The sequence below is a fragment of the Callorhinus ursinus genome, unplaced genomic scaffold (genome assembly GCF_003265705.2).
Source record: "Callorhinus ursinus isolate GAN/ISIS: 27379988/994484 unplaced genomic scaffold, GSC_fseal_2.0 scaffold41, whole genome shotgun sequence".
Lineage (NCBI taxonomy): Eukaryota > Metazoa > Chordata > Mammalia > Carnivora > Otariidae > Callorhinus > Callorhinus ursinus.
The window spans coordinates 9,538,983-9,552,947 of NW_027397103.1; the positions used below are offsets into that span (position 1 = coordinate 9,538,983).

The window sequence follows — 13,965 nt, forward strand, 5'->3', positions numbered from 1 at the left end:
TGCTTCTGCTTTGCTCTAAGTGACCACCAGCACTTGCTCAGACTACTATAATAGCATCCTCCCTGGTCTCTTGCCACTACCCTTCTCTGTATAGTCCATCCTTCTCATGGCAGCTAGGGACCATGTTGAACCTAAGACAGACCATGTTCCTCTCCTGTTCTCAAAACCCTCCCATGGCTCCCCCTTCTTCTCAGAGTAAAAGTAAAATCTTTCTTATGATCCATAAGGCTCTAAGCAGCCTGGCTTTACCAATACTCTGACTTCATTTCCTATTATTATTTCACGTGCCCGCTTGGCTGCAGCCCCATTGGGCCGGCTCCCTGTTCTTCAGACATGCTTGGGATGGTCCCATCTCAGGGCCTTTGCACATGCTGTTTCCTCTGCCTGGGACAATCTTCTTCTGGACATATACATGGCTCTCTCCCTCACTTTATTCAGGTCTCTGCTCCTTGGAGAGACTTTCTCTGACTACCTTGTCTAAAATCTCACTCCCACTCTTTCTACCTCACCGCCATGGCTGATTGTCTTCCTAGCACAAATCATTTCCAGAACTCAGTTGTTGACTGATTAAGGAAGAGTGCCTGGCACACAGTAGGTGCCTAGTAAGAGGCTGTAGGATGAATACATGATCGTGGTCTGTCCTGTTCCTCTCTTGTCCTCAGGCCAGGACTGTACAATGACTGAGTCCTGGAGGGTGGCAGCAAGAGCAGGAAATAAACAAAGGTCCACGAGGTAGAACTGTGTACTTTTGGGTGGAATAAAAAGGACAGCAGTTCCTGTTTGCTGAAAGCACCTACTGTGTGCCATGAACTTTATATTCGACGACTGTCTTTATTTTACAGATGAGGAAACAGAGACCCAGAGAAGTGAAGTGATGTCTCAAAGGCCCACAGCGATCAAATGGCTCAGTGGGACCCAAACCCACGCCTTCCCAACTCCAGGACTTTCCCCCTTCACTGGGACAAGGGGGATGGTTGCCAGACACCCTGTGCATATAATACAGTCCTCTACTGACTTTGTCAAAACGCCTTAAATGTGCTGTATACAGTTTTTTTTTTTTCAATAAATTACAAATTTTCAGCAGAGTTGTTTTACAGATTTAGCTAGGAGCTAAATTTGCTAAACCTGGCAACGCTAGCCAGGGAGGAGCTCCGACTCTGGCCTAGGGCTGCAGCGACTGGTCCCGCCCACGACCCCAGATCCTTTTTCCAGGCAAATCCGCCGCCGGTCCTTACCCCTGGAAGCGCGTTCGGTGTCGGGGCCCTAGGCCTCTTTCCTGGGATAGGACACTGGGGATTGGTGAGTTAGGCGCGGTCCCTTTAAGAGTGGTTTCGGAGGGCGGCCAACGGGGGCGTGGCTAACTGAGGGGGCGTGTCGAGTCGGCGCTGGCCAATCCGGGGACGGGACGAAGGCGGGGGCGTCCCCGGAGCGGGCGGGTTGGGAAGGGTTAAAGGGGCGCGCCCGTGGGTCGTGGACCGTCCGGCTGCCCCCGCCTCCTTCCGTCCGAGTGGCGCTCTCCCGCGGCTGCGCCAGCCGGGCCGCCCCGGAGACAAAGCACCGCCGCTGCCGCCGCGACCGAGCGGGTCCCGGGCCATGGCCGGGCGGCCCCCCGGTCCCGCGCCTCCCGTCCCGCCGCCGCCGCCGCCTCCCTAGGCTGCATGGCGAGGTAAGACCGGCCTGGCGAGGGGGGACCTGCGGGTGGCGCGAGACCGGGCTCGGGGCCGTCGTGGGCCTCGGGGTCCCCGGCTGTCTGGGGAGACCACTGCTGGAGAGAGCTGCCCATCAGCGATAACACGCCACTGGTAATTTACCCATTCGGTACCCCAGGGGCCGAGCTTGGCCAACGACCCCCGCCCCATAAGGGACCTCCGCCAGTGGTGGAACTCTGGCTCCCACGTTCTGCGGTGACCCACCTCATCTGGGGCTCTGGCTGTCCTTTAAGGAACACAGCAGACACAAAGAAAGGGGACGAGGGCAGCCAGGAGCGGTGCCAGACCTGGAGAACCAGCCTCTGCAGTGGGCAGCAGGGCTGCCTCGAGCCTGGGGCGGGGGTCCTGGCGTCCCCGTTGGCCCCCGCTGGAGAGGCGCTCTTCTTCGGGGTTCTCAGCACGTTTTTCGGCCTGTACCTGCCACACCCTCCCCCCCATGCCCACTGTTGGGGACACTTGTGGCAGCTGGATTCAATCTCAGCACCTGTGGTCTGGCTTCTTGAATTGAATGCCAAAATCCATGCCTCAGTTTCTCCAGAGTCCTGGGTTCTGGGCCAGCTGTGTCCTTGGAGACCTTGAGCTAATTATTTGCCTTTTGGACAGCATCTTTCCTGAGTGCTCCCTACCTGGTAAACATTTTGCAGAATGCCTCCTCCGGGTTTATTCAATCCTTCCCAGAGGGGTGGATATTAATATGCTCATTTTATAGATGAGGCTCACCCCGACTCACAGTGGCAGTGCTTTCGGTGCCTTTCCCATAGTTTGCCAGTGGGTTTTCCTCATTCTAGCCCATTGAACCCACTCCATGGCCCATTTGACAGGTGAGGAAACAGGCTAGGGAAGGTGAAGTGATATTCTTTAGGTGGAGGGGAAAACTTGGCCCTGGGACCAGAGAGAGGCCAGGCTCCCTCCTGCTTCCTGCCTGGCCAAGGACTGTTGAATCAACAGCAGTACCCACAGTGGACTCTGAACTTCTTGGAAAACAGCATGAGTGTGAGGAGATAAGTGGGTGACCGGGCCCTCCCAGAGACTGGAGCCCACACCCCTGCTGCTTCCTGCCCCCCCCCCCCCGTTTTTTGCTGGGCTGGAGGAGGTAAGGATGATGGGCAGAGTGGGGTTCTGTGCTGGCCGGTGACCCTGGGCCAGGCCGGCCCCATCTGGGCAGTAGGGGGAGGATGGCTGCTGAGCCATGAGGGAAATTGCTCTTCCTTGGGCCTTAATGGGGTGGGGACATCCCAGGATCAGCCCCTTTGTGCTGGCTGCCTGGAGCCTGTGACTCTGGGCACAACATTGTGCCTTTGGGCAAGTTACTTAACCTCTCTGTCTCCATTTTCCACATCTATGAATGTGGGTTGATGAACAGATCCCTTCTTACAGAGCTGTAGAGAGATTTCAGAAGATAATTGTCTGATTCATTCTACAGGTATTTGAGCACCAACTACATGCTGGGCACTGGAATTCAGGCAAAAAACCCCTGCCTTCCTAGAGTAGGCAAAGATGACCTAGGTAATTTCAGGTTGGGGTGTAGGAGAGTGACTGGGGGGGGTTGTCTCTTGCATACTGAAGGTCAAGCTAAAACTGAAGGATCAGAAGTGTGAAGCCATGTGAAGATAGGAGAAGGGCATTCCAGGCAGAGGGAACAGCCAGGGCAAAGGCTGGTGTGTTTGAGGAACAGCAAAGAGGCCAGGGTGGCTGGAGCTGAATGAGCAAGGGGGAAAGAGGTTGGGGAAGGGCACTTGGAAGCCATGGGGAGGACTGAATTTAATACTGGGACAAGTAGGGAGTCATGGGAGTGTTTAGAGTAGAGGAGGGGTGTGGTTAGACTTATCTTAACAGGATCCCTGTGTGGGGAATGGATTGTAGTGGGGCCCGGGGAGGGGCCAAGGAGGGAGTTTGGGTCTTACCCTGAAGAACAGGGGCAGGGAAGGGGCAAGGGTGGAGGTAGGGAGGCAGGGAGACAGTGAGGAGGCTACTGCAGCTGTTGAGGCGAGTGACGATACGGACCGAGGACGGGGAGGTGGTAGAGGTCAGAGATATTAGGCCACTGATTTGGAAGAGGTTTGGATGGGGGGGATCCACTGCGCTTGATGAGTGCAGAGTGGGGGTGGGGGGAGAAGGCAAAGCCGTTTGTTGCGACAGAGAGTGCTGAGGGGAGCATTTGGCCAGGCTGAGAAGAATATCAACACTACCGCTGCTGAGTGGGTAGTGTGTGTCCAGCACCATGCTCAGCACCTTCTACAGAGTCACTGTGTCATATCACAACACCCTGACGTAGGTGCTGTCATGATCCCATTTTACAGATGTGGAAACAGAGGCCCAGAGAAGCTTAAAGCTTGCCCAGGGTCACACAACCTGGACACTACAGAGCTGACGTTTGAACCCAGAGAAGAGCAAGCCGATACCAGACTGGGCAGAGGGCAGGGAGGCAAGCGGTGGCCTGCAAGGTAGGAGGGTGATGGGACAAGAAGGGTGGGTGGTTCCTGTGAGAAATGGAGCCAGGGTCCACATGGAGTTGTTGGGGTGTGAGGGAGAACGCATGAGTCCTGTTTTGCAGAGAGGAACTGAGGCTCAGAGCAGGGCCACGTGTCTGAAGTCACTCAGCTCAGGTAGGCAGAGCAGGGATTAAACACCCTGAGCCCTCAGGGCCTCTCTCTGACCTTGGTGCCACTGCCAGGTCAAGACAGGCTGATCTCAACTACTAAATCATAGCGCGTGTTGCCTCTTCCAGGAAGCCTGCCTTGACTGCTCAGGCAAGTTAGATGAGGTGGATTCCATTGGGAGCAATCATTCCCCTCTGCTCTGGGTCAGGTTGCCTGGCTTGGCAGATGCTCCCAGGAGTCACCAGCCATACCTCATTCCTCCAGGCCTTGGGTAAGGCACCACCCAGGCTGGGGAATGAACATTAATTGAGTATCTTCTGCAATCCAGGGACTTTACATGCTTTGCCTCTTGAAAAATTCAGCTACTGTCCTAGGCAGAGTGGGGCTGTGAAGCCCAAAGTGGCCATGAAAAACTCCAAGGGAGGTATGGCTATGTTAGGGGCCCGTCACCTCCCAATTAGTCCCATCTGGCCAGTGTTGCCCCCATCATGTACTCCTTGGGGGAAGGTGGATAAATATCACTGGGCCAAGTGTATAGAGTTAGAGTCTTCCGCTTTAAGTGGGTACCTGGTGCTCTCCCCATCCCCTTTGTATAAAAAAGCCCTGGCCCTTTAATCTGGGTCACTTCATAATAAGTCTTTTCTGCCTCTCCCCTTGCCCCTCTGCTCTGGCCTCATCGGCCTCCTGGCTGTTCCTCAAGCACAGCAGTGGGTTCCTACCTCAGGGCCTTTGCACTTGCTCTTTCCTCTGCTTCGTATGTCCCTGGGACTCCCTCCCTCACCTCCTTCGGGTCTCTGCTCAGACGTTACCTTCTCAGTACAGCCTTTCCTGACTCCCATTAAAGTCAAACATTCCTTTTGTCCCTAACGCCCTGGTCCCTTCCCTGTATTGTATTTTCTCCAGCACTGAAGACCACCTGGGAGATGTACTTTACCTGTTTGTTAATTGTCTGCCCCCTTCCCCTGCCACCAGCATAGCAGTACCCTGAGGGCAGAGACCCTCTCTATCTTGTTTATGGTTGTACTCCCAGTGCCTGGAACAGCACATGCGGGTGTTTAACAGATGTTTGATGAATGAAGGCCCTGCAGATAAGTTCTGTTCATGTCCCCATTTCATGATGGGCAAATCAAAGCCGAGTTATAAAAGCAGAGCTGGGACCTGGAAGGGACCACAGAAAGACAGCCGGTCTAGTTTCTGGGGATGATGAAAACGTCCACCCCTGAAATGAGGCCTGGGTTTGAATTTCATTCCGCCCATCTTGCTTTGTGACCGCCTGAGAGTGACTAGCCTTTCTGTCCCTTGTTACCCCACCTGTCAAATAGGGGTGGTGCGAGGCCCCCGCCCACCGGGGTTTGCTGCGAGATGAGATGAGTTAATACGTGTAAAATGCTCGGCCTGCAGTAGTCTTCCTCCACCGTACCTTGCGGAGGCTTCTGGGGCCAGTCAGGCCCGAGCTTGGGCCCTGGCTCTGCTCCTGAGGAGCTGCGTGAGCGTGGCCAGGCCGCTTCTGCTCCAGGAGCCTGTTTCCTCACCTGTGCGAGAGGGGCGTTGAGGGCCGCCGGTGGCCGAGGGTGGTCGCGAGGTCACGGCGAGGCGCGGCGGTAAGCGTGGTGGTGGCGGTGGCGGCGGTGGCGGCGGTGGTGGCGGTGGCGGCGGTGGCGGCGGTGGCGGTGGTGGTGGCAGCGGTGGCGGTGGTGGTGGCGGTGGCGGTGGTGGCGGTGGTGGTGGCGGTGGCGGTGGTGGCGGCGGCCGGGGGGTGGTGGAACCCGGTGGCGGTGGCCATGGGAGTCACGGCTCGCTGTCCTGGTGGGGGACAGGCCCCGGCGCGGCTGCCATGAAGCTGAACGAGCGCAGCCTGGCCTTCTACGCCACGTGCGACGCCCCGGTGGACAACGCGGGCTTCCTGTACAAGAAAGGCGGCCGGCACGCGGCCTACCACCGCCGCTGGTTCGTGCTGCGCGGCAACATGCTCTTCTACTTCGAGGAGCCGGCCAGCCGCGAGCCCGTGGGCGTCATCATCCTGGAGGGCTGCACCGTGGAGCTGGTGGAGGCCGCCGAGGAGTTCGCCTTCGCCGTGCGCTTCGCCGGGGCCCGGGCGCGCACCTACGTGCTGGCCGCCGAGAGCCAGGCCGCCATGGAGGGCTGGGTGAAGGCGCTGTCGCGGGCCAGCTTCGACTACCTGCGGCTCGTGGTGCGCGAGCTGGAGCAGCAGCTGGCCGCCATGCGGGCCGGGGACTGCCCGCCGCCGCCGCGCCGGCCCCGCGCGCTCCCGCCCAAGGAGAACGGCTGCGCCGTGTGGAGCGCCGAGCCGCCCCCCGCCGCCGCCGCCGCCCTCATCCTCAGCCCCGCGGGCGCTGCCGCCCCCGCCGGCTCGCGGCCCGGCCCCGCGCCGCCGCCCCTGCCTCCCCGGCGGCGGGCCTGGGCGCCCAACGGGCCTCCGCACGCCGGCTCCTTCGCGCGGCTGCACGAGTGGTATGGGCAGGAGGTGAGGGCGCTGAGGAGCCAGTGGCTCGGGAGCCGGAGCCGGGCCCAGCCCTGAAGAGCTGAGCGGGGCGGGCCAGCCCTGAGCTCGCCCCCGGGGGTGGGGTGGGGGCTGGTTCTGGAGGGACCGCAGCCCCAGGCCTCGCCCTGACAGCCCCTGCCCTGGGAGACCGGAGGGGTGGCGGTGGGGCGGCCTGGTCCTGAGGGAAGTCGGGGTGGCCTGGTTTCCGGGCCCCGGCTCTGAGCAAGTGCTGGGTTCTGCGGGGTGCTTTAGGACTTGTGGGACTCGGAGGGGGCCATGTGCCGCTTCTGAGGAGCATCCAGGGCCTCGGTGAGCCTCAAGAAGCCGGAGGCCTGGTATCCAGGGAACTCGGGCCCCACGCCCCGCGGGAGTCACCCAGCAAAGGCCTGTTGCTGGTAACAGGCCCCCCGCTGGGGGGACTGCGACCATGGGAGGATCTGGGGCCTGAAAGGCAATGCCGGGTCAGCCCTGGTCCTCCTGGCCTCTCGGACTGGACCTGGACTTGGACAGACAGAAGCCTTGGCTGTGGGGCACCACACCTGGGCTTGACCTTTTGCTCCGGGGCCTGGCTCCAGAACAGGTACAGAAGGCGGTGCAGGCGCAGGTTTTAATGCGTGACCCGTATGGTGGGATTGCCTGGTCCCAAGGGCTCTTGGCTTGGAGTGGGCCTCAGCCAGGCCTTGAGAAGGTGCGGCAGGCACTGTAGTGGCCCTCTGGTTTGGGCCATGCCTGTGTCCCTGTGGTGGTTCTCACATGCCCTCGCAACACTCCTTAACCACTTCCTTCAGTCTCCTGCTGGAGCGGGTCTTCTGCCCCAGCCTGGGCTGGGGCCTCTCAGGAGCTCGCCTGACCTTGTCCAGTCCTGAGCTGGGCAGCTGTGGCCTGAGCTGACTTTCTAGCCGGGTTCCCCAGCGATGGGTGGCTGGGAGCTGACTCACCCCCCCAGAGAGGGCCTGGGTGCTGATCTGGTACTGCAAAGGAACAGCTGCCAAGCTGTGTTTGGCTTCTGGAACCCCCTTCCTCCATCACAGTCTCAGCCCACCTTCACCCCCAGTATTCGGATGGGGAGACCAGGTCTTGCTCTGCTTCAAGACCGACTGCTGTTTTACTGTACTCACTCACCACAGTGGCCATTCTTCATCCAGGGAGAATCTCGGGGGGGCTGGGACACCCCCGACCCTCAAGCTGGGTTATGTTTACAGTTCTCAGTGCCCCACACTGGGGACCACCTGAGGGGACACATATGCCCCAACCTGTATTTCCCCAGAGGGTTCCCCTTGGTGACAGTGGGACTTGGTCCTGAGGCCCCCTCCTGCTGTCTTTGGAGACCCTGGGGCTCGGGGAAGAATGGGGGGTGTCTGTGTGTGTCTGCAATCACCAGCTCACTGCTGGCTCAGTTGACTGGGGCTACAGTTTTAATTTAATTTTTAATACTTAGGGTGTTTTCCCCCCTGGCAACAGAGCTTGGTGTTTTCACTGCTTTTGTTCCTTGTTAGCTGGTGGGAGGGGATGAAGTGCCCCAGCTCTGGGCTTGGCTGAGGGTTGGCACTGCCCCCAGGGAGAGGGTCAAGAGCCTTGGCTGAAGACAAAGGCACCTCAAGAATCTCACCCGGGTCTCTGCCTTCTTCCCAGCAAGTCCTCTTCTCCTGACAGGTGCCCCTGGGGTCTTTGTACGCTTCCCACCCCCCTCCTTTCCAAGTCCTAAATGGAGGGGGTGGGGATGGCTGCTCTCCTCCATAGGCTCTGGGTCTCCAGGGATGTTAGGATCTGCCCAGAGCCCATGTCCTGGCCAGACCCAGCTGGTGGGGTGAGGTTTTGGCCCCCATCGTGGTACAGGTTTACAAGCTCTATAAAGGTACAGTGCCTACCACTGCTCCCCTTAAGGCCCCACCCCCCCAAAAAGCACAAGATGGGGTCAGGCTGCCTCCAGAGTTGGATGGGGACAGAGATATCAGGCAGCCTGGGAGGGGGATGCAAAGGCTAAAATAAAAAAATTTGTCAAGTGATGGCTGATTGTGTCATTTTTCCCCATCAAAATCCTTCATTGCAGAGCAGACCCTACAGGAGAAGTGACTAGTGTATGCTGAGTGCCCATGGCTGATGCTCTGCCAGGCACATTCTCAGCCTCTTATGGCAGATAACAGCTCCATTTTACAGACGAGGGAACTGAGACTCAGGTTAAGAAAGCTGCTAAGTTCTCAGAGCTGAAAAATGTCAGAGCAGGGATGTAAATGCCTAGAATCTTATGGGAAGAAGGGCAGAGCCTTCCAGAGGAATACCAGGGGGGATGGAGTTGCAAAGTTCCTTTTCAGAGGGGAGAGGAGGCAGGGGGAAAGGTGAAGCTTTAAAAGGAAACTGGGCTGAGGGCCTGACAGTCGGGAGGGACGTCAGGGATGGCAGATGGAAGGCTCTGTGCAAAAACCTGCCTATTCTCACAGATCAGTTCACGGTGGTTGCCTGGGGGCCTGGAGTGAGGAGAATTCTGGCATCAGTGCTGGTTCAGAGAGAAAGAGCCTGTGATTGATTAGTGATGTCTGCTATGAGCACAGGGGGGATGGTGATGGTGCTCATGCTGTGTATCTTAGACTCATCAGAGCTTGTTTGCTGGGCTAATGGGGGATTCACAGATGGGGAGGGGCTGGCCCAAGGTCACCCAACATGACGGACCAGGCCCTAGGTCTTCCTAACGTGGATTCAGAACTTGAGTCACATGTCTCCCTAGCCAGCCGGGAAAAATCATGCACACTCAGGAAGATGTGGCTTAGGATGAGCAATCTACCGTCCTCAGTCCACAGAACAAGTTCAAGAATAAGAAATGAAAAGTATCAAGGTCAGGGAATCATGCCAGTGTGAGCATTCAGTGTATGCTGAGTAATTACTTCCACCTCTCCTAGGACCACAGCTTGACATGGGAGCTGGGGAAGTGGTTCCCCACACAGGCTGAGTCAGGGTGCTGCCTGTGGTATTTGTGACCACAACCTCTGCAGGGCCTGGAGTATAGGATGGAAGAAGTAGCAGGAGAGAGACGGGGGTGGTGTGTGTGGGGGTGGTGGTGGTCACAAGGGTGCCCTCACCTGCCAGGCTTTTTAGGGCTGGAATGTTTCCTTGCAACCCCCTGAAAGGCGGGAGGGGAGACAAGTCAGTCAATACGAGTGGTGTGCATCCACCTGCTAATATGTCAGTGTTTCCGCCCAAGGGGCGATGTTTGGGGCACGTGTGTAAGGATGACTAAAACATCCCAGAAGCATGACAAAGTAGAGGAAATTGTCCTTACCCAGACAGTGTTTGGGGCATATTGTATATATTCAGAGGGATATTCTGAGAAGCCACTTGGGGTAGGGGTGAGAACCTCAAAGAGGGCAACCAGGCCAGAAGCTATGGGCTGGTTACCCACATCCATCCATCCACCCTAAATGGTTAGTTGTGCTGCTCCCACTTGACTTTCAGGGATCAACTTTAGCTGCTAAAGAATGGCTGTGTGACCAAATTTCAGCCAATGATATGTGAGTAGAAGGGTCTTCTTGTTTCTGAAAAGAGACACAATGAGGAGCTCTTCATTGCTCTCTGGGGGTAAGTTATGTCTGATGCCTGGAGCTGTGGCAGCCATCTTGTGATCACAACGTAGGCCACACTAAGGAAAATAGGCCCTGCTGGGTTTTGTACACATTTGAAGATATCCTTGAACTGACAAGTCAACGGACAAGGAGACTGCCCTACCCCTGAACATCTCGTTATTTGAGGTAATAAATGTCCTTGTTTAAAGCTTTGAGAGGGACTTTTTTTTTTTTTTCTTTGCAGCCAGAGGCTTCCTAATAGGTAAGTTCGAGTGACTGTAGCTGTTCCCTCTAAGGAGCATGGCTCTAGGTGACCAAATGTAGGGCTGTTGTCAGCTCAGTGGGGTGAAGGCTAGTGCTGGATGGTATTCCCCGGGACATCCTTTCCTTGGAAGCCTTCCACCTACTATTCTGAGCGAACAAATATTGAAAGAATAGCACTGCACCTTACGTTCTAAGAGGGGCTGTTTTGTCCCAACTGTCCACTCCCCCCAACCCCTCCCCAGATACCTTACCTCACCTTAACACAAACTTGGTTATCGAAAAGTTCCGACTACCTGTCCCAATTTCTAAAATCGCAGCATATAAAATGAAACTCTTCAAGAGCAGTAAAATGATAAACTGCTTAATGAAGCTCAACTCCAGATTTGCATTTTCTGATGAGGACTTTTTAAAAGGTGGGCCCACGAACCGCTTTTTTACTTAGGGTTTCATCAAAATGGTTGCCTGCTCCTGACGGGTCAGAGCCGGCTTGCTCTGATCGCACTTGGGGCCACGGCCACAGCTGTTCTTACCAGGAGCAGCTCTGGAAGCACTTGGGGGCTGGGGCCGCCGCCACTGCACGCCCGTCAATTTCCGGGGGAACTGTGGTCATTTCTCTGGCTGTGGGGCCGAGATCCCAGGGCAGAGTATGCAGGCCTCCCAGATTGCAACCTCCCAGATTGTCGGTGCACCGGCCCCCCCCACCCCGGGCTTGGCACTGAGATGCCAACCACTGCCTCCCCTGCCCCTGAGCTCCCGCGATTCTTCCCTCCCTGACTATGGTTGGTGGGGCAGGAGTTGGTCTCAGACGCAAGCTGAGCCAGGCAGGGTCCTGGGAACTTCGGACTGGGAGGAACAGACTCAGGTGTGAGGCGGCCTGAGAGAGAGACCGTCTGGTGCCCCAAAGCCCGGCTGAACCTCCTGCCTTTGGATTTCACAGGGTCTCCCCTGGATCTTCCCAATAAGCCATTCGCACATCTCTACATGGATCAAAATTTCTCTCAACCCAGCCGTTCCCGACTATGCCAAGACACCCAGGGAATGTTTGTTCTGCACACCCGTGCTCTTCTGTTTCACCAGGATCCCTCCAGGGGCCTGGCATACCCAGTGGGACCACCACGATGAAATTAGATCTGCCTCCCATTTACTGACACCTGTGACAGCCTAGTCACCTGGGGGTGGGTGGGTATGGTTTAAAATGCAGATTCCTGGGCCCTGGCTCCTGGAAATCTGGGTCAGTGGGTTGGGGCAGGGCCCATGAAGCTGCATTTTGAGTAGGAAACAGGGAATTTTAGGGCCATGCTTAGGAAATGCTAATTTAGTCTCCAGAGAAACTTCTGAGGCAGTGTGGTAGCCAGCCCCCATGATGGGTCCTGATGATCCTTGCCTCCTGGTGCCTGTGCCTGTGTGTTGTCCCCTGCCACACTGAATCATGGCAAGCCTGTGTGGCCAAGGCAATACTGTGGGAGTGACAGTAGGGCTTACAGATCTGGGTCACGGAAGACAGTGCAGCCTCTGCCTTGCTCCCTCTTGGCTGCCCTGTTGTGGGGACACTGGAGCAGCCCTGACAGAGGAACGGAAGCCCTCAGCCAACAAGTCAGCACCAGCCCGCCAGTCATGGGAGGACGCCATCTTGGAAGCAGATTTTCCAGCCCTGGAACAGCCTCAGGAGATTGCAGCCCCGTGGTTGGCAGCTTCATGGTACCCTCATGAGGGACCCAGGAGCCAGAACCACCCAGTTACGCCACTCCCAAATTCCTGACCCAACAGAGATTGAGAGGTAAACGTTTACTGTTTTAAGCCACTAAGTTTTGGCATTGTCATATGGTAAGAGTCAGCAAACACAGGTAGATATTACTATGATCTGGTCCATTTTACAGATAAGGAAACTGAGTCTCATCGAAGGACCCCAGATTACCTGATAGTGGAGAGTCAAACCCAGGCCAGGCTGAGTCCAAAGCTAGTGCTTTTAACAACTACGCCCTGGGGGGCTGGAGAAGATCACGAAACCAACGGTCTTATCCCTTCATTGTGGCAGATGGGAAAACTGACCTGGGGTGAGGAGTCACCTTGGCTAAGGTCACTCACGATGCTGTTCCCTGCCCCTTCCCTACTGCCCTTGGGTTTATGGGGGTGACTTCAGCCTCCAGGGTGCCTGCAAAGGCAGCCCAGATTCTAGAGCAACATATACCCTGGGCCTTTAGCTATGGAGAGCCTGGCCTTTATTTTTCTTTATTTTTAAAAAAGATTTTATTTATTCATTTGAGAGAGAGAGACAGAGAGAGCACAAGCAGGGGGAGAGGCAGAGGGAGAGGGAGAAGCAGACTCCCTGAGAGCCTGGCCTTTGGAATGATCTCTAGAATAGCCACCCTGGCAGTCATGGGTTAATCAGCCAGGTGAGGTCTGGTTTTTTCACTCACCAGTAGGTGATGGGAGATGGGGCTGTTGGCCCAGTGCAGGAGCTTAACTAGGAGCCAAAGGAGGGCGGGAGTAGGAAGCAAGGACCATAGTGGCCTGAGGGTCAGGAAGCAAGGACCATAGTGGCCTGAGGGTCAGGGCCTATGGTAGGCGTGGGCCTGCTGCTCTTCTCTGGCTTGCCACCTCTCCAGGCAGATGGAGTCTCCTAACTTCCTAAGAATGCTGGTCTGCCCATAGCAACCCCCTGCCTCACACTGTCCATGGATCTCGGTACCCTCAGGAGAAAGGTATTTCCCACCATGGCTCAAGGATCTTCAGGATCGGACCCTCATCCTTCTTCCTTCCTCCACCCCACCTCAAATTCCAGCCTCTTTTGGACCTGTTTCTCCATGTTCTTGTCCCTGCTTCTCCTCTAACTCCTATAGTATTTCAGGTTATCAGCTGAGATGTCCTCTCCTCCAGGAAGCCTTCCTGGATCTCACTACTCATACTCTCATGGTTCCCCATGTTTCTGCCATTGGATCACTGAGCACACATAGGCACTCAATAAATACTTATTACCCGGACAGAAAGTTACCAACTTTCCCCCAGCTCAGCTCTCTGCTCTCCCCTGTCCCCTGATCGAAACCTACCATCACCCTCCTCCGAGGCCTTCTCTGCCTTCTCGTACCTTTCTGGTCTCTCCACTCCCCCTCGCCTGTGCTCCCTAGTTCAGCATTCCACATTTCTGTGTTTTTTACTGCATTTTCCACTCCAGATGGACAGCAACTGCAGACAATGTCAACACCAAAGATGATGGCCCAGGATGGAGCTTTAGTTCCCAAAGGCAGGGGCACCTGCTTCCACAGGTTCTTAGGTGGCTTGTGTCAGATGTGGCTTCTTCTCTACTCCAGCCCCCACCTACACCCTGGGGCCACATC

The 13,965-nt window shown here is 56.4% G+C and overlaps 1 protein-coding gene across 5 annotated transcripts; it reads left to right on the forward strand.

Annotated features, from left to right (window-relative positions):
- The first annotated feature begins 1,471 nt into the window (after positions 1–1,471).
- On the forward strand, positions 1,472–8,818 carry PHETA1 (PH domain containing endocytic trafficking adaptor 1). Of its 5 annotated transcripts, none has more exons than XM_073881130.1 (5): positions 1,472–1,666; positions 3,133–3,215; positions 4,010–4,153; positions 5,632–5,910; positions 6,127–8,818. In XM_073881130.1, the coding sequence occupies exon 5, from the start codon at positions 6,144–6,146 to the stop codon at positions 6,846–6,848; it is 705 nt and encodes a 234-aa protein (XP_073737231.1). In that variant the 5' UTR covers positions 1,472–1,666; positions 3,133–3,215; positions 4,010–4,153; positions 5,632–5,910; positions 6,127–6,143; the 3' UTR covers positions 6,849–8,818. The 5 variants fall into 5 exon arrangements, with proteins under 5 accessions (XP_073737231.1, XP_073737230.1, XP_073737233.1 ...); XM_025889786.2 differs by lacking the exon at positions 1,472–1,666 and adding an exon at positions 1,693–1,802; XM_073881129.1 differs by lacking the exon at positions 3,133–3,215.
- The last annotated feature ends 5,147 nt before the right edge of the window (positions 8,819–13,965 follow it).